The 26,465-nt window shown below is 36.1% G+C and overlaps 1 protein-coding gene across 1 annotated transcript in view; it reads left to right on the forward strand.

Moving 5' to 3' along the window:
- The window catches only part of ADSS (adenylosuccinate synthase), a 39,434-nt gene extending 15,044 nt beyond the window's left edge, over nt 1–24,390 (forward strand). Inside the window, exons 2-13 of the mRNA XM_027683884.1 lie at nt 1,546–1,648; nt 4,108–4,176; nt 5,495–5,545; nt 7,765–7,831; nt 10,900–11,007; nt 11,307–11,388; nt 13,125–13,251; nt 16,071–16,225; nt 16,643–16,767; nt 17,413–17,510; nt 22,165–22,314; nt 23,079–24,390. Coding sequence (XP_027539685.1) covers nt 1,546–1,648; nt 4,108–4,176; nt 5,495–5,545; nt 7,765–7,831; nt 10,900–11,007; nt 11,307–11,388; nt 13,125–13,251; nt 16,071–16,225; nt 16,643–16,767; nt 17,413–17,510; nt 22,165–22,314; nt 23,079–23,131 — 1,188 coding nt within the window. The 3' untranslated portion in view covers nt 23,132–24,390. The remainder of the gene's footprint in view (nt 1–1,545; nt 1,649–4,107; nt 4,177–5,494; nt 5,546–7,764; nt 7,832–10,899; nt 11,008–11,306; nt 11,389–13,124; nt 13,252–16,070; nt 16,226–16,642; nt 16,768–17,412; nt 17,511–22,164; nt 22,315–23,078) is intronic.
- Nucleotides 24,391–26,465: the final 2,075 nt, after the last annotated feature.

The raw sequence follows: 26,465 nt of genomic DNA on the forward strand, positions 1-26,465 counted from the left end.
AGGATTATTCCTGAACATTTATTATTTTCTTAAAAGAAGAAACTTGAAAGGCCTGTTTTTTGTTTACATTCAATATGTTTTACATGTTGTGAATCAAAAATTTGTCATTCTCTTCTTGAGTCAGATCACTTGCAGTGAAAATCTGCATCCAAAAATCTTTACAGCTGCTTCCAGGTAATGTTCACTACATGGAAAAAACCTATGTCATGTGTGTTTATGTACTGGCACAAATGTTTGATATCTACAACTATTGTCTATTTGTGGCTTTATGTATTGGATTCGTGCTTTGTAAACATTGTAGAAGTAGTGAGTAGCTGTTGAGTTCATTGCTTAGAAAAGATCTTATGTGAGACAATATTCTATAATATTTCAAATTTATAACTCCATGGATTAATACTTCATATAATTTGTCTTCTTATCATATAATGCTTTTCTTCAGTTTGTCTTGTGCTGAAAGGCAGCTTAGTTTAAAAGTCTTTCCTTTCAGGTTTCCTTCTTTGAAGCAGTTGGTTTATTTCTGGTACAAGGTGCCTGTAAAGGATGTTCCTGTGGTTATGACAGACAGAACCATTTTGTATGTAACCTTAACTTGCACAAATGACAGGGTCACAAGAGAGTATAAGCTTATTTTCAAAAGTACAATAAACAAGATCTGGGGATATTTGGTAACTGTTTTGTAATCTTTTTAGTTTCATAAGCCTTTCTTGACCCTCTTTAAGACTTGGTCACAAGCTTCTTTTGGTATTTTAGACATATTTCACACTTTAACAAATCTCTTAATACTTTCTCTGTGGTAATGAAAAGAGCTAGAAATGTTAAGTGTTGGTTTGATGTAAATGGTTTCTGGTAACTTACAAACCCACAAAGTCATAGTTGCTTCTAGATTCTCTCCATAAACAAAACACTTAAGGTAAAATTGACTTGTACTGTTACATAACCTCTCTCATCACATAGTAGGTATAGAATGAACTAGTTGACTTTGCTGGTTACTGTTCATACAAAAGCACTCAAAAGACTGAACCCAAAATTTAGAACAACAAGCCTGCATGTTGCCAAACAACTAGACTTATCTTTCCCAATAACTGAATGGTTTTATAGAGTTTAATTGGGGATTTGTTTTTTTTTTTACTTGGCTAAGGTTGCAGTTCCACTTTCAACACTTTCCGTAACTGTAACAGGAAGCTAATGAAACTGATGATGGCTTTCAGAAATGACTGCATGTTCTAGAATATTCATGCTTCTGTCCAATAATTTTTAGAAACATTTTAATGTTATTCCAAGCTTTCGTACCTTTGATGAACCAAAACACTGTGCAAAGTCTATATGGCAGATAATACTGATGTTGAAATTGTCTGGTTTGACATAAAAAGTTCAGCTAACTTCCTGGGAAAAGGAAATCTCTGAAAGATCATTTATCAGTAACAGAAATGAAAATGTGGAATTGGAGCTGGAACAAGTTTATTCCATCTTTATACTATGTTCATTTGCCTTTAGTGTCAAAAACTATTAACACTTTTTTTTCTCCCCTCTCTCCCTCCCGCTCAGGGAGGCAATAATGCAGGGCATACTGTGGTTGTGGATGCTGTGGAGTATGACTTTCACCTTCTGCCAAGTGGGATCATCAATCCAAGAGTCACTGCATTCATTGGTAAGTGGATATCTCTAAAAGATAGAGTACTGTAGTTACAGTCTTCTGACATTAAAATAATGTATCTGAGGACATAGAGGATAAGGATTCTTTTTCTTCAGTTTTTCATAGGCTTGAACTGTTCTACTATCATCCTAATACTGCCCTAACTCATTTGTGAAGTTTGGATTACGGAAACTTCTTGTATTGTCTTGGATAGTTCATCTTTGTTCTTATCTATCGATACAAACAGCTAGCCGCCCAGGATATCTTCATTCTCCCATTCCCTCTTATTTTCTCTACCAATTATTTATTTTATTCTCCCAATATCTCCTCTCTGTTTAAATCTTTAGGCCTGCTAAGGACCTACTGGTACTTTTTGAAACGTAGATCTTTCCTCTTTTTTTCCATTGAATTGTGAAATGAATGCTGACTCTAAAAGACTTCCTCACTGTAGAGTTCTTACCAAGAAATCATCTCTGGAGAATACATTAGAACTTTAGGGCAGTGGCAGTACTAGGTGATGTCAGGATCTATGATCTGTTTTCTTCATGTAGGGGGATTTAGACTGTTCAGTCTGTTGTCCCTACAAAACTACTTACCCCCCTCCTTGTCTTGGAATCCTGTTTCCAATCCTACATGTTTGGTTTTTTCTTCCTTTGGATTGCTTGTATGACCAACCTTAATAATGCTGCATGGCCCATACAATTTCCTTCTAAAAATGAAGATAAATATAAAATGTGTACACAGCATTATAACTGTCTATGTGCTTGAGTGCTGTTTCACTAAGAAGGTGGATCTCTGGGTCACTAAAGGCTATGACCTCACAACACTTTCATCTTGCTTTTTTAATATCCAGAACTCCTGTCCCTTACACATGTAGTTGTCCAAATCAGGACTCTATTGCCATGCTCTTCCTGTCCCTTCTTCCTACACCTCATTGCTTTGAGACTCTGGTCTTGCCTCTCAGCTTGGTACATGTGCCAAGAGCAAGTGATCATTGACAGTATTGACCATTTGCTAAACAGCAACTCCAGAGTCTCTGTCACAAGTTACTCGATTCATAAACAGTCCAGCTTGTAGCGACTGTATACTCTCAGCCATCACTAACTCTGTACTTGATGGGATTTGGTGGTTAATTGCCTCTTTTCAGCTGTTATATTGTAACTTGCTAATGGGATAGTTTTGGATCAACTTGCCCTTCCTAACGCAGAAAGAACCATGCCTTGCAGAATATACCACCTAAGGAGTCTTTCTGTTGTGCCTTTTGCAATCGGACATTTCTATCTCGTATTGGCCTCATTAGCCACCAGCGTGCTTGTAACAAATGTGGATAGAGCCTTCCCCAAATCTTCTTTCGCAAAGCCTAGCCATGAAAAGCCCTTCTTAATACTTCTATAGAAACTGAGTCAATGGGCATGGAAATAGATTCCTGCTGATGAAGGGAAGTTTGGGATGTTAACTGTTTCTGGTTTTGAGGGCTGAGGCAGATAGTACTTCTGTTCTTTTTTGATATGTTACTGTGTTATGTTTCTTAAGGAGGTTATTGCTTGAAAACAGTAAAAAAAGATGTGTTTAAAGTCTCTTTTGGGGGAAAAAAACAACTTAGGATTCCAGTGAAAGAGCTTATGGGTTCAAAAAATGGCAAGGGCAAAATAATTGGAGTATTATAATAAAGTATTCCCATTGGTTAGGACTGCACCATGAAGGTTTTAGTGAAGAAGTCTTAAAGTACTTTGTATTTTGATGCTTAGAATGCTTTTATCTTTGTGAAATTAGGTGATATGCAAATAGTTTTGAACGGCAGGTCCCTTTTTTACCTAGATGTTATACTGGTAGCTTTGGATCTACTGAGTTTGCCATGATCTTAAGATGGTTCAGTTTTGCCATATGGGAATGCTCCTCCTTAGGCACTCAGTGATGCCGGTTAATTGTATGATCTAGTAGTCTTTTTCTGAGCAATGTCATGGCTATAGGAAGGTGAGCTTGCTGTCGACAGATCTTTTTCCTCTGTTATTTTTGCTAGTCTGTTAACAACCCCAGCTCTATATACAGAATATCTCGTCTCTGTTGAAGAAGGAACACAGCCTGAGGGGATGCTAGTGTTTATAATGATCATAGAAATGTGCTAAGCTTTTAAAAAACAATAGAGTTATTAAAGTGAAGTATAAAGCAGGAAGTTAATTTTAGATGAGGAAGAGGAAGTTGCATTTCAGACTGTCCCACGATTTTGTTACTGTTTGTTCTCCTTTAAATTGAAAGTTTAGTTGAGTTTATTAAAAAGATTCAGTGCCTGTAGAAAGGAGTAAATCTGTCTTCTAGACAAATTCCTAAGAAAAAAAATTGTGTTATCTTGAAAGTTTAAAAACTTAAGTAAAATACTCTGCACATAAAACATGAAGTGTCTTTGAGCTGTTTGAAATATTTTTTCCCATCCTCAACAATGCATTAAATTAATGTAATGTAATGGTTTTCTTCAGGAAATGGCGTTGTAATTCATTTGCCAGGACTCTTCGAAGAAGCTGAAAAAAACTTAAAGAAAGGAAAAGGTGAGAAAATTTTAAGTTACTACCTTTAAAATAGTTGGTGGGGCATTCTTCAAAAAATTTAGATGGAGGATGCCTCTGTTGAGGTTATATACAATGTGTGTTTCCATAACTCCCTTTAGTTGCTGCTTACTGGCAGGAGTCTTGCTAGAAGTTTCATGGCCCTCATGGCAAGACAGATAAAAGAAGTCTCTGTAGAACTTCAGAATATATTCTAATGATGCCTGCTCAGCTGGTGCTAAGAAAAAAATCTAGGAGCCGTAAGCTGGGGTGAGATAAGAAAGGATTTAATTATGCCAAGGCAAAAGATGTTACACGACGCGCGCCCCGGGCTGTGCCCGAGATGTTACATTTATAACAATATCTGGCCAATCCCAAGTGTGTCCATCCTCTAACTTTTGGCCTGGTCCACCCCCTGGCCCACCTCCTGGAATTGGGTCGGGGGGCCTTTTGGGACCCCCTCTTCATCATTCTTTATCAACTTCGGGGTACAGAGAGCAGAGTCACACAGTTCCTTGACTCTGTCCTGCGGTTTAGGCCAAGATACAGGCGTTCTCCAAACAAGACAGGCTTGCCTTGACTAAGAGACTAAACATCTTCTACCGGATATGGGAATAGGGTTGATATGGGGGTATGGAATGGGGTGAGAGGATTAAGGAATGTATAAACTAAGGGGTACTACAGGGAGGAGGGAGAAAGGGTTTCTAAAATCTACTTCTATTACCTATAAAACTTATAAGGTAAAAAAATAAGAAAACCATTGGGGTTTAAGGCATCACTAAATACAAATTATCTACAGACATTTTTCTTTGCTTAAAAAAGTGAATTTAAGAAGTGAAACAACTTCTTTAAGTGTGTTAATCTGTTCAGAGTTGTTTTACCTCTTACAATATTGGTGTACACTTTGACCTTGTTAATGTAAACAAGTGCTGTGGTAATCACTTCTTGATTCAGAACTCAGTTTTTGGATACTTTGTGTTATGTCTATTGCTGTGCTTGGCAGCAGTCTATTGTAAGTGAGGTAAAGCAGTAGTCTAGATTATTCAAAATCAAAAAAGCTACTAATTGTTTGCTAGAATTGAGGAATTAGTAGAATAGCTTGAATTCTTCTTCAGAATAAGCCTGATTTTCTCAGCTTTATAGGTTCATGCCAAGTTTTAATTACTGAAATTACTTTTTTTTTTTCACTCTGCAATGTGATTGCTTAGTCTTTAAATAGATTGACTGAAGACTAAACATGAAAAGCATTTATACTTTATACATCAGAAGACAAAAACGCTATACAAAACATAATTTCAACTATTTAATTTTGTCTTTTAAGGGCTAGAAGGCTGGGAGAAAAGACTAATAATTTCTGACAGGGCTCATATTGGTAAGTTCCTGTTTGGGGTTTGGTTTTCTGTTGATTTTTTTTTTTTTAATTAATCTCTGGTTTCTCTGAACTTTCTGTGGCAGTAAAAGTGTGACCATTTTTAGCCATTTCTTTACATAAGTTTGTACTTTTCTTTGGATTAAGTCTCTGTGGGCTGCTTTGGTTTATTGAAAGTCCCAGAAAAAACTGTTCCTCACTCAGGACCCTCCCAGTTTTATATTCTAGGGACTCTTTAATCCTATTCCATAAGCATCACCTAGCCAGGAAAGCAGGTTCACTTTGTAAGTCAAAGATTAGAAGCAGTCAGAAAGCATTCAGAAGTGAATTGACTGAAGGATTCATTTACCCTTTTGATGCAAAAGCAGTGTTGCTTACAGCAACGTTTCTGTTGGGGAAAAAACATGACCAGGTTTGAGTTCAAACTAGTGGTCTCCCTACCAAGGAAATTGCCACATGCTTCTGAAAGGAGATTTTATGGTAAGGACTCTGTAGGGATGGAGAGAATGACTGCCTTCCTCACAAGGAGCTCATCAGTCAAGCACTGATTCCAGGCTATGCTCCAGACAGCACTGCAGTTCAGAGCCTGGAGTAAAATAGTGTTTAGAGTCCAATCCACTAATGCAGAGCTTCAGAGACTCTTCCTGTACCACTCCTAACACATCTTTATTACGTGGATTCATCCTTTAAATTAGTTCTTTGGATATTATAACATTATTGCTGCTCTGGTAGTCATTTTCTAAAAGTGCAAACTGTTAAGGACTGTATGAGATAAAAGCTTATAACACCGAAAAAAGGTTTTGCTTTTGGTTTTGCTTTCTTTGGGGTTTTTTTTGTGTTGTTTTCTTAAACAACTCTGGCGTAGCTTAGTGAGTGAACATGTTATTTCACAGTAAATGTTTTTACTTTGGAGTAACTAATGAGTTTGGAATAGTTAGTAACTGTATATAAGTTACCAATATATTTTCTGATAGTAGAATCACTGTAGGTGAATTACTTGGAACTTGCTTGATTATTAGAAAAACTTTCTTCTGCAGTGATTATATTGCAATAGCAATACTGGGAAGTTTTTATCACTAAACAAATTGTGAGTAAAAAGGATTAGTAACTGACTGTCATTCATAATTGTTCAGCCTCTTAACAGAAATGAACTCTCAGAATGCCTCTGTTTAGGAAGTTTTGATGGCAATCTGAAGATCTGTTGTCATGATAAAAATGTCTTCTCTAAAAGGGCTGTTGTTGATCTGTGAATAATTAGTTTATTACAGAGGATCAACCAAAGATAGGTTCAAGCTGCTGGGCATAACATAATCCTTTACAATACGGGAATGTGTGGAAATAAACACAAAAACAAATTGATAAGACAAACAGGAAAACCACACTTGTAGAGAGACTAGAGTACTTATTAAATGACTCTGTTTCTTGTAAGTTTTCAGTCTTTCCTGTGTAATGTGTACATTAGGTTTTAACTTTCAGGAGGATAGCACTTAAGAAAATTAAGCTGGCTTCTGTTCACCTGTATACTGTGCACAGATGTTTGTATTTGACATGAGTCTTGTAAGCTTTGGGATTTTTGTTGGGGGTTTTTTGGCTTTTATGGTAGACAAAGACTTGATGCAAGAGATACTTTGCATAATCTTTGTAACTAATAACAATGTAATGCATTAAAAGAAAAATCGGGCCTTATGAAGATGACCTCTGTTATCATAACAGATGTTGGTGGGAGCTTTTGTTATTTCCAGATGTGTTTTAATTGATGTCATCTAAAACATAAAAATAAAATGGTTTAAGAAATCTTTAGAATAAGTGAGAATGTTCACTTTAAGTTTCCACCTAAATTTCAGCAGTATGACCTTTTTTACTACAATCTGTTTCCAGGATTTTTTCTACTGCATGGTTTTTTGTAATCCATATAATCTTTTGGGCTACTACAAAGCTGAAATGGCTTAGTTATTCTGTGGGATGTGCATACTCAGTCTGCAAGTATTCTACAAAATAAACACTTTTAAAGAAAGTATCTGAAAAACCTTAGAACTCTTCCCTGTGAAAAAATGTAACTTGTAAAAGAGGAGAAAAATACTCTTCTCATTTTATTTGCCTCTCTTCATTGTGTATATTATTTTTCCACATTGTTAAAAAAATAGGCTGGAGTTGATTTGAAGAAATCATTAATAATATAGTAATTTGTTTCACACAAATTTTCAACTTATTTATTTTCTTAGTGTTTGATTTCCACCAAGCTGCTGATGGCATCCAAGAACAACAGAGGCAGGAACAAGCAGGAAAGAAGTAGGTAGTTTTATTTTGTCAAATGTGAGATGACTTAGTGCAAACATGATTTAATGCATTGAATATCTGTTATTGTTTGAGTTAAAAAATATTAATTATCCATGTAACTCTTCAATGTGGAAAATGCAGGGATCATTTCTTACATTTTAGTCTTCCACGGGCTAGTGAAAGATTATATTCTTAATTAAAGAGTTTTATCTTGATATTTTGTCTTATGAAAAAGTTCCTAATTCTTAATTTGCTTTCTAAAAAGAGTTCCCGCTTCCAAATGTTTTGTTTATTAGAGGTATTGGTTTCTGTAAAAATATATTTATTGTTATGAAGATTGAAGGACACTTCTGTCATCTCCAAATAACTGAAAGGTCTCTTGTATAACTAATTTAGTATCTCACAATGCTTTATTGTTAGAAGTGCAAGTAAATGTTCACATTGTCTACTACAGGCTGCTACTGACTTTCTGAAGCTTTTGAAGCTTTCAGAAACTATCTGCTATGTTTTTAACTTGTGCTTTCTAAGTAGCTCACAAGTTCTTGGGGTTGGGGAAAAAGCTGGCAGAATTAACAGTGATGTGTCTACAGCTGGAAAGTAATGGTAGCACTATAAACTTCTCAGATACCTGTAAACTTAGACAAACTTGCAAAAAGAGGTATTGTGTGGATGAAGAGTAGTTCCGACATCCTTACCTGTAAAAGGTATCATCTACAATGATAACCTTTAAGAGAGTGTCTGGTTTGGGTGTATCTTACTTCACTCAGGCTGCTATTGAGTGATAATTGTCAGTTATTTTTACACTGGGTCATTTTCACACTTGACTTTGCTGTACCAGCTGTCTCCTTACCTGTTATTTTAGGAATTAAAAAGCAAACAGGAAGAACACACACACACATATATATGTATATGGAAGAATATACTTTTTTTAATGAGTCAGTATGTATGTATCAGCTATTCTTGAATATTGATGGAGTGAAAGCCAAAATTGCTGTATGACAATATTTGCAATTAAAAATACTGTCAATCAATGAACTACTTGAGAGAAGGTACTACTTTGTTGGTTAGTGTTATTGATTGTCAGAGAAAGCCCAATTAGGTTTTTCTTTAAAGAAACCCAGGAAAAAAAAGCTGCATTCAAAGCTAAGAAACTCAAGTCACTCTTAAAAATTCTCTATTTCTTCTTTCTGTGGAGTTCTTCTGCAACAATCATACCGTTTTCAAACTTGTTAAAACTCTTCTCTATTTCCTCCTAAATTTTAAGGCTGTCTATGTGATTGTAGTGGGGAGAGTAGTACTGCAGGCTGGCTAAGAACAGGCTATCATGGATTATCAAAAGATTGTCTCCTGTTTGTTGGGGGTGAGGAATTGAAATAGCCTGCTATTATGTCTTTATGTGGATTTGACTACATAGCATATCTGGTGTTTAAATTCTTTTGTGTCTAACACTTTGAACATTGTAAGAGGTAAGTTTATTTTTTATTTTAACTGAATGCTTTTACCTGTTCAAATGTAGCTCAAAACCAGTCGCAAGTAAGGCTCATGTAGTTTTCCTTGCAGAAAGGTTATAGAAAAGGTAATCTAATGCAGTACCTTCTGCTTATACAATTGTTATAACTTCTGTAAATACAGTCTTCTGACAGCTTAACTTTTTTATTAATTGATGTGTCTTAATGAAACAAAATAAATGGAAACTACTCCTCCTTAAAAAGATTCTCTGTGGAGGGTATGAATTGGGGTGGAGGCTAGAGTTAGTTATTTAATCCACAATATCCTGGTCTGGTTAAATGATACTGTGTGATGCAAAGTTGATTAAAATGTCTGGTTTTTTGGACTGGAGGTAAACATCACTCCCTGAGATTACTTGGTTTTGAGTCTAGTTGGAAGAATGATGGGTATTTTTTACAAAATTATTGTGTTGAATGTAATACAAACTACTAAGGACCTAACTAAAATGAGTAATGAGCTGTATTTCTGTTCACTCACATATCAATTGATACTTTTTAACATAAAATCTAGATGTGACCTGTGCCTCCTACTTGAAATGGAGACCCTCTTGAACTGAGGCATGGTATAGTACCTTCAAGGCAGTTGGAAGAAATATGGACCACTCTGTGTATGCAGAATTTATAATGGAAGAAAATAAGGTTGTGTGTCTGGTCAGAAAAAACAAACAAACCAAAATAGTTAAAACTCAGTGCAAAACTAAGCTTAGCAATATACAGCAGATTTCTGAAAATGCTGCAGCCATTGCACTTCTTATTAAGTTCCTTAATCTATTGAGAGTGATGGGGAAGATATTTGATAATCTACCTGTGACAAGTGCAGGTTGGCTCCATTTTGATAGCTGTTTAGCAAGACTGGCAGAATACCCTTTCTGAACTAGTTGTACTTCTCTCCTAGTAAAGTCAGTGCAAGCAAGTTATATGTTATAATATCACTGACTTAAGCTGAAAAAGGGTTTTCAGGCTGAGTAGGCAGGTAAGGAGGAGAAGGAATTCAGGTTTTCAGAATCAGCTACAGTGAAAAATCCATTCCTAAACCCTTAACATATACAGCATTTAGAGTATCATTGCCACTCTTGGATGCTTGGCAGTGCTTTCTGTTTTCCTGGCTCCAGCTCATGTATTTAGAATTAAATGAAATATTTCTTATATATAGACTTGAAATCCATACTGGTTTTGCTGTTGCTTTGTGGAGAACTTCTTTAGGTCTTCAGGACAATGTTTTAGAAGGTGTTTAATTAGTTTCAGTTCTTAGTACTGAAGGATGTTTTCTTTGCATTTGGTTCTTTAATTATAAAAGTTGGGAATTGTGTACAAATAAATATTTAAGAATTCACTTAAGTATGAAAAGCTATTGGTTTAAAACCAGAAGTATGTGTAAGATTAACATATTTGCTTGTATAAACTGATATTCTGAAACTAGATCGCATACTAGAAGTATCTTGTTTTAAATGCTTAAAACAAGGTTAAATGCTCACAATTAACAGCATTTTATTTAATGCTAAGGATGTATTGCCTTTCAAGAAAAACTTTAGTTTTATATCAAGAATAACTCCTGTTATTATCTTTTGCAAGTTTGGGAACTACTAAAAAAGGAATTGGTCCAGTATATTCTTCAAAGGCAGCTCGAAGTGGACTCAGGATGTGTGATCTTGTTTCTGATTTTGATGAATTTTCTGAGAGGTAACTTCTGTATTTTAATACACAGTTGTAAGCCTAGTTTTCAGTTTCTGGGTTAGTACCTTGTGTAAGCAATTACATCTGGTTCCTCCTAATTTTATTTTTAAATTAAAATTATTTTTAAATATAAAAATAACTTTATAATTTTATTAAATAATATAGTCAATTGTTAACATATTTTATTATTTAAAATTGTTAAATTAGCAAATTATTGCAGATATGTAACCAGTAAAACCTAAGGTTGGGGGGGGGTTAAGGTGGAAAACAAACAGAAACCTTAATGCAGCATTTTTGCCTTCCAGGTTCAAAGTGTTAGCCAATCAGTACAAAGCAATATATCCTACCTTAAAGATAGATATTGAAGGGGAATTGGAAAAGCTCAAGGTAAGCCTGCTTCTGTCTCTTGAATTACGTGATCATTGTGTGCAGCTACTGATATGTAAATCCCTTGGTGACTGATGCTTGCACTTGTGTGAGGAATTAAAACAGAATACATATCGTGGAAAATCATTATGTATCCATTTTGAAGAGTCTGCTATACTTAAGGACACGTTTTACCCCACTTTATGCAACATTTCAATACTTGGTTTCAAGAGAAATATTGTAAATTTTCAGAAAAAGGCTTGCATATGGAGAATCATTTTTTATTTCATTTTCCTGACTCAAACATACTGTCTAGGATTAAAAAACGCAGGATTGTAGTTGGGGAAAGTATGTTTCATTGTAAAGCAGAATATTAATTCCTTGTGTCAGAAACTTAAGAACTGAAGTAAATTGTTATTCTGAATAACAAGCCTTAAGAAAAGAAAAACAACCTATGTCTAGCAACATAAAAAAATGTAAGTTGATAGCAGCAAAACTAATGAAGCCTGCCTGATTACCAGCAAACTAGTCTTGTGGTTAATTACAGTTTCTGATTTGGTGTTTTCTCTGCAATTGGGACAGTTGAGAGATTTCTCACTAGTGTTAACTTATTTTTGCACTCATCCAAGTTCTTATTTGAAAAAATTGTGAAGTGTCTTACCCTGACACCCAGCCTTTTTGTTAATAATTTTTATAGAAACTTAACTATATGAGATTTTTTTTTTACCTGTAGAAAACTTCAACCAAATGTGACACATTGTTTAAAACCATTGAGGTATGTGTGGAACAAGGAGTTATTACGTGTTTCATTTTTTCAGAAAATTAGGCCAAAGAAATCATCCTTCTTGTACCCTTAGTTGGCACTAAACTCATTTCTACAGCTCTAGAATAGAATATATGGGAGTTCTTAGCACTTCTGTTTTTCTTACTTTAAATAATGTCTGTTGACTTGTAGTATTTTTATCAATATGTAGACCTAGAAACCTGTTAGTTGAGTGCTTCATAATGCTTTATAGTTTACTTAATACACATTAGGATTACAGAATATCTAAAACTCATTGTTAGGGTGGAAACACAACATGTATTTGTAGCTTGAGGAAAATTACTTCTGTTATGCTAATACACTTCATTCAATTCTGAAAGACAAAGTGTTATATTTCATGTGAAGTAAATTGTTAGAATGAGAACTTGCACATGTTCTAATGGGGAAAAAGACTGTGTACCAAGTGATAATCTGAAAATTACTGGCTTCTTGCATCCAGCTGCTCAGTGGCATTCAAACATTTGACCCTTAATTCAAATATGTAACTTTTTTTTTTACTTACGAATTGCAATTTACAATTGTGTGCATTTGTTGGCTTCAGATGGCCAGAAGTGAAATTCCCTACATGCTGGTTTTTGGGGAGAATTTTGAACACTCAGAAATGAAATACCAAATATAGTAAAGTATAGTGATTATAGTCATGCTTGAACATTTCTGAAGTATTCCAGAAGTTTGGATTTTATTTCTCTGCTCCCCTTCCCTCCCCTTTTTTCTTTCTTTCCTCTTATGAAGAGCGTACATGTCTATTGTGTAAATCTGAGTCTCATGTTCTTCCTTCCCTTGTTCACATACTATGTCATATTTAGATTTCTTTGTTTGCTTTTCCTTTTCAGAAGGAATATGAGCATTGTTATGAGGGAACAATAGCAATTCTACTCTGGCTGTCTTTATCATAATGAAATTATACTATACAATAGTCTTTTGTATTATTCAGGGCTACATGGAAAAAGTAAAACCAATGGTAAGGGATGGTGTTTATTTCATGTATGAGGCTTTACATGGACCACCAAAGAAGATCTTAGTAGAAGGTGCAAATGCAGCACTGCTCGACATAGATTTTGGTAGGTATGACCTTTTTGAGACACGTTGCTATACACTTATGTTGTGAAAGAAAAACACTAAATATAAACTCTCTCGTGCTTAGCTGCTTTTATGGCAGAAGTGTTTTGTATTTTGGAAGAACAGCGCTCTGTATGACTAGCAAATAATAAGGGATGGATGAGTGGATGTGTTAATTAAAATATTTCAAAAAGCTTTAGACTCTCCCAAGAGTAATTATTTAAATAACAGTAAAGATCAGGTGGCTTTTCTTAGAGTGTACCTATTACTTCAGTGTCTGTAGTAACTCACAATTGTATACATCTATGGAAAACACTTGATAATAGCAATGGAGAACTTTAAGAGGCAATGTGTATACGCAAAATACTTCTTGACTTTTGGAAAATCAGCTTGCCTTTTTTTTAAGGTCTTTATATAACACTTAGTTTTCCACTATTTCACAATGTCAGGAAAGGTGTTGATAATTGCTCATGAGGCAAGAGTAAAAAGGTTATCCCAATCAATTTGATATTAAAAATGGTGCAGTTTTTCTTAAAACACTGTGATTTTGTTAATAAAATTAGAAGCTTCTAGATAGAAGCAGCTTCTTATTTTTTATGACATAATTTTGTTTGGTTATCATTATATTGTAAGAACAGGTAATTTATTATACGTCTGTGTGTGTATATATATATATCTCATAGCCTCTATGATTGACTCCTGCATTTTGTCACATTTTTTGTCAGTCTCACTAGCCTTGTAACTGTATCATTTTTGTTGTTAGAAAGATGCTAAAGCCTGAAATTGAAGCCTGTAAGGAGTGCTGTCAAACAAATATAAAACTGAGGTGCACTCTGCTTTCAACTGACAGGAGTTCTGATACTGGGCATTTTCAAACATATTGAATTTGAAAGCCTCTTCCTTTAAGAGGAAAAGATATGTCTTAGACTAGTCACTCTTAATTGTAAGCGCACCAAGTTTTCCAGTGATTATCTGCATATTAGAGGGACACATCCTTTTTTAACAAGTGAAAAAAAACAAAGAGGAAAGAATTCTTCAAATACGCTTGTCACAGGGAAATCTTTGATACAAAACTGAGGTATTTACAGAAAACTCTAGGTGGTTGTTTTTTTAAGTGGTGAGGATTTTGGATTTCATATAAATAGGAGATGCAAATAATCTGAAACTCATCAGGTATGTCTGTGATATATACAGAATTGCTTGGATCACTTAGATTTATTTTTTTTTCCATGCCTGTGCCATGATCCACACACAGAATATCTGCTCTCCTTAGGAAGACACCATCAGTAGATTGGACACTTGGGTTAACAATAGACAAGCCGTAGTCAAAAGGGTTGACAATGCCAAATTTGATCATTTGAGTATTCTGAGTGAGGCTTTTTCTGTGCCTGGTTGCATAAAAGTCTTAATCCTGAAGTGAGTTTTATGAATGTGTGTCTATTGTCAGTGAGGTTGGTAAATCCCCAGCCTTGCAGTCCATCACTCTTTCCTGAAGCCTGTAATTAAGCTTACATGTGCATTTGTCTGGGGTTGGGGGTGCAGGTCTGGGGATGTGTGCTCTCCTGTTTTTAAACACTGAGTGATGATAAACCAATGTAAATATATTAGGCTGGGAGGTAAAAGTGAGTAAGAATTGTCTCATAGATTCTGGTTTTGACCTCTACTTGCTATATTTACCTGTCAGTAAAGAAAAACTCAACTACTTTGTGTTCTAATAAAGATAAAGACTAATGCTTGCAAACTGCTGTTACATATCACCTGTAAGCCTGGGTTTTCCTCTTGAGCAATTTGAGTTAAGCAAAAGAAGCTAGAGATACCTGAAGTTAATCTGCAAAACGTCACTGAACAGCCTCTGAAGGATTTTGACTTTTTAAAGTTGTCTGTAGTGCTGAAAGAACTCTCTTGCTTTCAGTTCCTTTTGTCTTGGTTGTTCCCCTCTTACCCATCTCTGACTCGTATCAAAAGACAAAAAAAAGTCTGATGCTTGAGATAGAAGTTTCTTGATTATGTGCAGTTATTATGAGACTGAAGTATTTGTTCACAATTCAGCTAAGGACTGTAATGCTCTGTTTCATTTTCCATTACTTAAAAAAAAAAAAGAGAAAAGGTATAAACCTAAGGATTTTGAGATGTTTAACTCTTACCTTTGCAGTCCAGGCTGCATTTTAAATGAGGGATGACTATTTAACTAGAAACAAACTTTTACCACTACTTAACTAGACTACCTTTCAGGAGTCTTCTGTTTTTAATGATTTTTTTTTCATTTGATTATGGAAGCAAAGTTGTTCTTCCCAGAACTCTGCATTTTATTGCAATTTCTTATCCTTATAGTGTGGTGACCAGTATGTAGAGATTGTATTTTATTTTTTCTCCCAGTATTAAAAATGGTAAACCTGTATTCTCTAACCTTTTAATACTATTTTCTTAAGTCTTCACTTAAATTTTTGCATTGTTCTGTTGGTGAGTATATAAGATAGCAAGGCATGGTTTTCTGCGCAATGGATTTTTTAGGTGAGACACAGCATGTGCTGAACTGAGCCCACCCTTTAATCTTAAGGTTCATCTGCCGGGGCCAAGCGAGCTTGGACAATGGCAGTGAGGTCCTCAGGACGTAGGTTTGTTTTAGAGTGACCTTCTCATAGATGGATGGCCTCACAGGGCTGACGAGCTCCATCTGCCCGGGGGAGTATCCCTGACCGGGAATCGAACCCGGGCCGCGGTGGTGAGAGTGCCACATCCTAACCACTAGACCACCAGGGGTCCCCAAAAAAACCCCAAGTTTTAATAAGTTTCTAAAACCATTGAGTTTATTTTTTAATAGGCACATATCCTTTTGTGACTTCATCAAACTGCACAGTTGGAGGTGTGTGTACTGGTCTGGGCATGCCACCACAGAACGTTGGGGAAGTGTATGGAGTTGTGAAAGCATATACAACAAGAGTTGGAATCGGTGCCTTTCCTACAGAACAAGATAATGTGAGTATTATAGCCCTAAATATGACCTGTGACTGGATGAAATAACTTGTGTCTTGTCTCTCTTATATTAAATCAGAGTTAATGGTTAAATGCAAGTAGATGACTGTGTTTGGATGTCTCAATCTTCTGATTCTATACTGAGCTTACAGGGCTGCCAAATATGGTTGTAAGTTTCTTAAACCTTTCTATGGAATAGAAGGCTAGAGCAGGAACAAATTTTGAGAAGTTTGCATAAAAGGCATTCTCTTGAATTAGGAAGAGCGTTTTGTATTTGTTTTCATCCCAACAGACAGCACTGTGAAAATTTTTTACGGTAATTTACTATATATTATAAAATGTTGTTAAGTAATCACCTGCATGATGTATTGCAAAGCAAAAAAACCAACACACTTATATGATAGTCTTACTCTTTGTTAGGAAATTGGAGAATTGCTGCAACTGAGAGGTAAAGAATTTGGTGTTACCACTGGTAGAAAGAGAAGATGTGGCTGGCTGGACCTCGTCTCACTCCGATACGCCTACATGATTAATGGATTTACTGCGTGAGTATTTTTGACAGCTTTGCTGGCAAACTGACATAAAATCATGAAATGCTGCAGATTACTGTAAATTGTACATATGCTAATTAGTAACATTCAGACTGTTAGTATTGATTTGTTGATTGTTAATTTAAAATAAGACGCAGCCAGGTATTTGCAGAGCCAATGTTTGATTATTTGCTGCCTTCGCTGTAGGACAGGAATATTTGGCAGAGGACAGGAACAGACAGCAACAGGCATCATGAAGTGAAACCATCTCAAATGAACGGTCATCAAGTATCTTGGCAGCATGCTCATTAAAAATATACATTATATATTATCATTAGAATTATAACACTTTAAGCTATAGACCAATCACTTCAACTAGAGAATACGTTTTTGATTTTTGCCATTTTCTTGTAGTACTAGATCTAAGGATGCAACAAAAAGGGTGTTTAAGGCTTTTTGTTTTAGTGTTTTGTTTGGGTGGTGGTTGCTTTTTGGGGATTTTTTTGAAGTCAGACCAGATAGTAGATTAGTGCTACATGAGATTAATTGCAATTTGCAGAAATCAGTGTTATATTTGATTTTTTTTTTTGTTGTCGTTTACAATGTGATAAGATTCATGAGTTGTTGAACTTGTTTAACTGGAGTAATGTTTCTTTGTAGATTGGCACTTACCAAATTGGATATCTTGGATGTATTTCCAGAAATCAAAGTTGGTGTTGCATACAAACTAGATGGTGAAATCATACCTCATTTTCCTGGTAAGATTGCTTGTTTAACAATTTTAGATTTTGGTGAAATATAATCTGATACTTTAAGTGCATTTTACTTGTAAAACTTAGGACAGTAATGTGTTACTTCAGTATCTAGCCATTAGTGTCTTCCCAGATGCGGCAGGGACATCTATTACCACACCTGTACCCGCACCCTGAAGACACCTGTACCAAATACTGTCGTTTGTTTGCTAGAAAGATGCAAAGTGCTATATAAAGCTTCTAAAACAGAAATGTTGTTACTACTTTATCCCTTTTCTTTTATACAGTCTGAATCACCTCCAAGCTGAATTACAAGCTTGATTCATACTCTTAAACCCAGTTATCTTGTTCCCACTACTGTATTGATTCCCATTTTTAGCAGGCCAGGTCTCATTTAAGCATGTTGTGAACCACATGAGAGAGATGGTGCTGTTGAAAAGCCCCATTTTTCTCTCTGTGTGTTACTTTTATAACAATTCACTTCCTTAAATGGTTCACAGAGCAGCCAAAAACCCATTACACCTATGAAGTGGAAAAGAGGGAAAAGGGGTGGAGGAGGAAACGAACAATTAGTTTAGGTGAAAGCAAGTCTATTTTCTAATGCGTGACCAAAGTACATCATCTTAGCATGATAGAAACTGTAGCTTCTGAGAGGGACAGTGGTCATTTTAGTGGTCTTTTTTACTTCATCAGTGTACCTGCATGTTAAAATATTGAACTACCACAAACCAGTATTTTTATAGATAATGCATCTTGTTCAGTTTGCAGTAGTAGAGATACTCCAGAAAAAAGGAAGAACATTAGACAGTACGAAAGACAGAGCTTTTTGATTTTTCTAATGTGTGCGTGGATGCCCATTTTCATTCTAATTGGTATAACTCAGGTAGAGGCTGGTCACAGGTTACAGTTTTTCATGTGATATCATCAACAGAGAACTTTTTGTGGGTGAGATCAACTGTAGTAATTGGATACAACTCACAGCAGGATTTATGAAGTACAAAGATGTAATTATTTATGAAGGAGTAAGTGATGATCTGCCAGTAGTCCTTGAAAATAGCACATACCTGGTAGAGTAATTCATAAGGAATTAAAAAAAAAAATCTTTTGTTTCTCCATGTGCTAGTGGGAATTCTCTGATTTGCCTTTCAGTATCTTCAAACAAAAATGCCAGTTAGTCTGAATGCATGCTGAAAGACGTCATGCACTTTTATTCAGGAAATTAGTACTCATCTTGCACTAAACCAGGGAATGCTTTTCCCTTTTTAAGACTCAGATAATCCCAATTGATACCCATATCGAAACATTAAGGACATTTGTATATGCTTTAAATGGCCTTTGAACATTATGGAGGTTGCATATTTGAATTGAGAACTACTCAGTAAATGCTTTTTCTATAGCCCTGTCATCTAACCTGAGGCTATTTGGCCTGTCTTGTGCTCAAGCCAGAAGGACCTTCTCTGGCAGTCCATCGTTAAAGATGACATAAGCATGTGGCCATGTTGTCCAGTACTTTTTTTTTTTTATTCACTGTGTGTCTCAGAACCAGAATCTGGTTACATACACCTCCTGAGGAGGCAGACTTTGTTCCCTTTGTATGTGCCCAGGTAACAGGTAGCTGACCTTTTGGTCTTAGCAGCATAATGTGGCTCATCTGCCTAACTGTGTTTTTCTTTACTGTATGAACAATTAAGAGTTCTGGTAGAAATTTAGTAGAAGCTGTTGACATGCTGTCTTCCTTAAAGTGTCAGGAAGGAGTTTGAGCTGAACTTCTGGTAAGCTGGAAGATGCTGTCTCTCACACTGCCTCTGTGTTCCACACCTCTCTTTGCTATACTCCTCAACATTTGGCAGCATTTTCAGCACATATGCTGCAGGTTACCCCTGCCCCTGGCACAAAAAACAAAAGGTAACTTTCTTCCCACTTTGATTTGCAGACCATTAGACTGTTTCTGATGTCTGCATCTCTGCATGCTGTGTGCCTTTTTTTTCTTTTTTTTTCTTTTTTTTTTTTTTTTTCAAACTTGCCACTGACATTTGAATTTAATTTAGAAGAGATCTAGTCTGGGAATCTCTCACTGGCATACTATTTCTTTCTCTCTCCCCTTCCTACCCTCCCACTCTCTTGGAGATGTTCGTGATTTACCCTTCTTGTGAAATGACTGTCTCTAAATTAGAAGCACACACAGTACCCACCATCTCAGGAAAAGCATACCATATTTCATATATTGTTCCTTTTTCCACCTGGATCAGAGAATCATGTGAGTCTCACTCAGGGGTTTTTTTTTAGCTTAACTTTCTGTGGGCATTTCATAAAGGCTTCTTGAAAAAGAACTTTAAATGTCTTATAAATTTATAGCTGACCTCGGTTGGTATTATTGAGGTTGTAGTCTTTTGCTGTGGAGCTGGCCAGTCATAGCAGCTCATGGAAGATAGAACTCTCTGGTAGCTCTAAGCTGATCAGTTTAAAAGGAATGTGAAAGCTGTGGTCTAGTTTTGCTAAGGCCAAGTTCAGACATCAGTTGATCTCAGCAGAGAGACACACAACCTGTAGCTCAGGAAACTTTGAAAACACAGATCCTTAGGAAATTGGGAGATGATTTTGGAGAAGCTTCTTGCTTGCTTTTTTATTTTCCTTGTGCTTTTTCCCTGGGCTTCTGCTGTAGATCAAAGAGTTGGGACACTATTCTAGATGCACCTTTGTCTGATCTATATGACTGTTTTCATGTTCAGTTTCTGGAAATTGCTGAAGGATCTTTTTCTTACAGTGGTTCCAGGTCCCAAATTCAAGCTATTATTTCTGAGTTGGAAGTAACATCACATCACTCTCCAAATTATATCGTTATATTTGGTCTGTCTGTTATCTAATTAAGCTGTTAAGAATATTCTAGAAACACTAAAAGACAAATCCCCTTAGTGAAGAGCTGAGAGAAATCTAGATGGTGACTACATCTGTTACTGTTACTACATTGAGCTCAGTTTATGGCTTATCTTTATCACACCTGCTGGAACAAAATTAAAGAATCATTTGAAACATCAAGAAATGTATCCCTTCTTTTTCTTCTCTCTTATGAGGAAGTAAGGAATCGAGCTGATACAGACTAATGAAAGATGGTAGTCAAAATGAGACCATTCAATTCCAGTTGCTTTCAGCTTTCTCCCTCTAACCTCATCAGAGAGGCTTCAAAGTAAAAATGCCTGTGGACATCCCAGATGAGGTGTTCAGTCACTTTCCCTTTTCAGAAAGAGAGGTTAGTGGCCATCTGCACTGCCTGGAGATTAGTTTGTGGTTTTGCACTTTGAGTATATCTCTTCTGTTTTACAGATCTCCTGGGCAGCAGACAACACCTCAGTTGTTACTGCTGGCAGTTAAGAAAGTGCTTACCCTTGGCCTCCACAACCCAACATACTTAATGTGCCTGTCTGTCTGTTTGGATTACCACAAGTATTGAGTTAGGATTGTTTGCCTTTAACCTGTGAACACCTGAGTCCAAAAATGGCGCATTTCTTTGCCTTTTTGAGGACAGTAGAGCAGAGTTTTTCTGTCTTACTCAAAATGTGTGGTTCGTAAAGGCTGTCCTTACCACATTGCTGCTGTTGAACTACTGCCTGCACCAGGACAAATTGTTCAATATGCTGAGTCTGAGTTTGTTGGCTACGCACATGCTGGAGGGGATTAGTTATGGCTTCGTATTTGTACCTCTGCTGTGCCTCTTGCACCTAAAACCCTCTCCCAGGCTGACTAGATGTTTTTGCAAGAGCAACTTGATGTAAGACAGAGAGCCTACATAATATTAATTACAGTGCCTCTGGCAGGCCCCTGTCTTTTTTAGGAGGCAAGAATGAATGTGTGCCACCCCCCATTTTTTTAATCAATGTATTTTGACCATTTTCAGGCTTAAGGCTTTTTTTTTTTTTTGCTGTCCTATGTCATTCCAAGACTAATGTTCAGATAATTACTGGAGTGATTGAATTCCAGAACAATATGCCTAGCATCTTTTTAGTACTTGAAATCATCACAGGGTTCAGAGTTAATGGACAACATTGTAGCAAATGAAGGACAAAATGGAATGTGCTTACTGTTTCTATTCTGAGAAGCAATTGGAACAGTTATGTTCATACATCCTGTGGGACTCCACACTGGTTGAGAAATCCATTGTAGAGTTTTGGGGCAAAGGGTCTGTGGGCATCAGAAGTCTGTTAAGTATAAACTACATCCTAGGACTATGTTTAGTAGAAAGTATGCTCCTATGCCATTTTAAAATGTATTTTTACTGCCTTACAAGCTGGTGCTTAATTTTGCTTTCACAATTCCCTCATGAAAGGGGAGCTGGATCTTGGTATTTGTTCAGAAAAAAAAATCAACATTTTTGGGAATTATTTTCCCCAAAAAGTTGTTTTCTGAACTGAAAAGATTGTGGTTTAAGCAAAATAAATGCATGTGACTGAGCACTGGAATTCCTAAAGTCTAAGTCCTGATAGTTATTAGATTTTTTCCCCTATGCTTATATTAACAAAAAAATGACACCTTCAGTGCCTGTATTATCTTATGAGCAAACCTCTTTGTGTAAGAAAAGAATAAAAAGCTTTATAGTTCTGTGTTTCATAATAGAGAATATATAATATACAGGGACATAACATTTTTGTTTCTGTTTGCTTCTCAGCCAACCAGGAGGTCTTAAATAAAGTAGAGGTTCAGTATGAGACACTCCCAGGATGGGATACAGACATATCAAATGCAAGGGCGTTTGACGAGCTGCCTGTAAATGCACAAAATTATGTTCGCTTTATAGAAATGGAGTTGGGTGTTCCTGGTAAGTAAAACAGATTTTCTTGCTGGTTTGGTTTATTCCTGCTCCATGAAACCTGTCTGGTATTTGTATTAATGAACATGCAAAATACTGAAAACTAGTTTGTAGCTGTCATAATTGTGATGTACCTGGTGACACTTGTGATGATGGTTTTACTTCTTCTTATCCATCTGTTTTGTTGTTGAACTGAAAATTTTCAGAAGCTTTTAATATGCTTCTTTCTTCGGCTTATACTATAGTTCTTGTTCAACTGAAATTTTTTGTTTTTTTTATAACTTGCTTAAGTGTCTTTCAGATTGGTTATCAAAGGAGTTTAGTTTTGCTACTTCATGAAGTCAATGGGACTACTGGTTATTAATTGATGTGATTAATTTTATGTGACAGTAAGAGTTGCTAAACTAATAAATTTCTCTAATGCTCCCTAATAAAGATGATCCTGTGGTTCCAACCAAACCTGGGAATTAGGAGATGATGCAAATCTTTACTTTTTTAACAGTTTCTATTTGCCTTTTTATCTGGAAAAGCAATTCATTTATTATGGCAACTTCAAGACTGTACCTGCTTTTCTAAATTACCAGTGTGTTCTTACTTTAAGAACAACAGACATCGTTATAATTTCTTAATGTGCAAATAGTATATGCTGTGTTTTTATTCAGACTGTGGTACTTAAGATCTTAAGTGCTTAAGAAGATAAGTGCACATCTTAAGATACAATCTGCTCTTGCTTTGTATTACTTACAATAAAAGTTTGCTTTTCTCTCCTGCAGTTAAATGGATTGGAGTAGGGAAATCCAGGGAATCAATGATCCAGCTGTTTTAAAGATTTCAGATGCATGGAAGAAAGCACACTCCTCAAAAGACTGCTCATTCTTAAATGCATTAGTAGCCCGCAAAGCAAAGATGTTGGAAAGATAGATTTTTGCATGGAAAGAAATGCTAGAGTTGATACCCCCAAATCAATTGCTACTCCTGAAAGAGACTGTAACATGAACGTGTATCAATTCTTGTTCAACTGCAATTTCCAGGACACTTGTCATTGTTGTTCAAGGTGCCATCAGATTTTTTTTTCTTTACCAAATACTTACTTCATAATGTAATTCCTGTTTGAAAATCTAAGGTAGCATTGCTTTCATGACTGTTTGTCTTTGTTATCCTCTCTCTGCTTTTGGCGGTGTTACTTCCCTGAAATTTTAGACAGTAAAAATAATGCAGTTTTGCACAGATAGTTTTACATCCTCATTATTTGTATTCCTAAGGCTGTTGTATTCTAAATGACTGCTCTTGTGAGTAATAAAAGAGGGGGAGTCCGATTTTATAATGCTATAAATGCTGTCTAAATTATTGTGTGATCTGTTTTTTAAAAGAAGATGTGATGCCAAGTTGTTAAGAATGTCCAGGTTTTTTTATCTGTATAACACAGAAAACTTACTCTTTGTAACTCACAGAGGATACTCAAGTGTTTACCAGGAAGTGTGCCCAGAAAGTTAGAAAATTGATATTGTAAAAAGTTCATTTGCGATTATTAAAGAACTATTCTGATTTTGAGTTAAATGTTTTATAATGTTACTTTTTTTTTCTGGCATTTTATTAACTGTGCTTCTCTGCTTCCAAGGCGCAGATCTTAAACTGTTTCCCTAATTAAATGAGGTTATATTTATATTTGGTGAGAAGTCTAACATTTTGGTGGCCTTTTAAATTCCTTTCTTTAGAGTCAATAGAAGATGTTTCTCTGGAGAATTGCCAAAGTGCACACACTTTGTGATTATAAGTTGAAGATGCTTTAGAAATAACATTTAAAGTATTCCATGTATTTGCTTTAGATGTAGAGTAAATAACAAGTGTTCACCTCAAGATATCTGACATATTTTGGCTTTTTATTGTTGAGAAATGAGAAAATGTTCTAGAATTATTTAAATTTATAACCATTATTATATATTCCAAAGAATCTGATTTCTGTTTGCAACAACCCAGTAGCTGCATATTCCCTTTCCAGATTTCTTGACAATGACTGTTTTTACACATTATACTATGGTATTCATATGCTTCTTTTCACTTTAAAATAAAACTTACTTTGTTTCCTAAAACCAAGTTTGTATCAGGGTGGGGCAATATTTTAGATTTAGTTTAGTAGATTTCAGCCATGCAGATGAATATAAGAAATTTCTAATGCAAAATAAAAGATTCAAGGCCTTTTGGTTTGTCTGGAGTAACCATATACTGCCTGAAATGGAATAGATTTGTTGGACTGGTTCTGCTGTTGAGGTGTTCAGCACACTGTTTATATTCTAAATTGACACAAAATAAAATTGCTTATCATAAGAGGAAAGACAGGAGGGTTGAAGGATAAAACTACTGATATTTAAGGAACATTTTCTACTGAGTCGCTTCCATGTGACAGAGCAGTTAGCAGGGTGTATATTTTACTTGAGTAATGTGTAGAAAGAGTAGGATACCACAGAATGCTGGAAAATTGGCAAATACATTGAGAGAGGCCTGTGCATCAGCATTGCATGTAAAGATAATTGTCCTCTGCGTTAAAATCAAATAACTTGACGCTTGTTTTTTCTCGGAGGGCATGAGGGTCTAGTTTTGCTGTCAGCCGCACAGTCCGGGAAGGAACCATACCATCCCTTTCTAGCTGAAGGACATCTTGAATTGAAAATACCTTTGTAATTCCCTGATGGAGAGAAGGAGGGATATAACTGTGTGAAACATAAATTCCAGTGTATTTAGAAGAAAAAAAAATTCTATTTTCTAGGCAATAGAGAGAATCGACCTTGCAATGTGAACAATAGGTAATAATTACTGAGTATTCTTGTTTTCCTGTAGCTGTAGGAGGCACCAAAGGGATTTCTGCTATCAGTGAAACTACTGTCGAAGGACTAGGGGTCTAGCTGGTTCAAGAAGTGAGGAAATAGATAAATGAGGGCATGCATTTCCTTCTGCAGTAAGTAATAAATAAAGCACAGCTATGTAGCTTTGTTTCATTTCTTTGAAGCAGAGACCTTCAAGTTCAGGGCATGTTTCAGTTCTTCCACTGTTGTTACTCCACTGTACAAATGACTGTTGTTTCTCAGTGGAGGAATTCATATCATATTCCCAGATGCAGCAATATTTCTAAGCAATACAGCTACAGCGTACAACGATACAAAGTATTTGTGCAGTATTTTGAAAGAAACAAAACAGAGTTGTCTTGGATGCAATAGTGATTTATGTTCTTTTGCTTTCTTTTAATTTCAGCTGAGATTTTTCTATGGTTCTTCCACTCAAGTGCAGGACTGGAAAGTTGAAAACGTCCTCCTACCAGTACTGGTCTAGGATATGTGTGGTCCAGGATCTGTTGGTGTATATTTACTCTTATGACCTGGAGCGAAGAATTTTTCTTTTCCAGTTTCAGGTGGTTAAGCTTGGCATCTGTAAAGCTATGGTGTTGTCCCTGCATGCTAGTTTTGCCCAAGTTTTCCTGGAGTAAATTCTTGGACCTGGTGCACAAACACTTTCCTTCTGTTAAAGATTTTCCCCCTCCCCCAATGGGACCTTTTCTACCTTTTATTTCATTTGCACTTAGCGGGAAAGGCTGTGATGTGTTATCACCAACCTGACTGTTGTGGAAACAAATATTAAAAGTTTCAGAGATTGTTTCAAGCTTCATGTTCAACTGTGGAAGCAAGAAGGAAGAAGAGACCAGTAGCCTAATACTCTGCCACCAGCAGTGTGTTCAGCAGGGGCAAAATTTAATAGCTTTGAAGACGCATGTAGTTTTTTTCCTCTAGATAAAATCCAGTGTTTTGCTTTCTTTCCGCCCCACCCCCCCTCATTAGTCAAGAACCCTTTGGTCTGAAAGGAATGCCACACTTAATGGCAAAAGGCTTTCAGTTGTCTGTCACAGGCTAGTAGTGAGCTGTAATAAAAAGAAAAACATTCATGCTTGAACAAGCATATATTTCTTAGGCCCATCCTGTATGCTCCATCTCTGAAGTCTCTTCTGTTGTTGGCATGTAAGGGGAGAGGATGGCAGCATAGGATAGTAGTTGAAACTGATTCTCCTCCAAGCGTCCCCTCCCGCTAATGGGATGTTTTCAGGAGGAATGGATACCTGTTAGACCCAACAAGGCTGATGACAGACAGGGTATTTTGATCTCATTCTGTTCTTG

The sequence above is a fragment of the Neopelma chrysocephalum genome, unplaced genomic scaffold (genome assembly GCF_003984885.1).
Source record: "Neopelma chrysocephalum unplaced genomic scaffold, ASM398488v2 Primary Assembly neopelma1_23, whole genome shotgun sequence".
In the NCBI taxonomy this organism is placed as follows: Eukaryota; Metazoa; Chordata; class Aves; order Passeriformes; family Pipridae; genus Neopelma; species Neopelma chrysocephalum.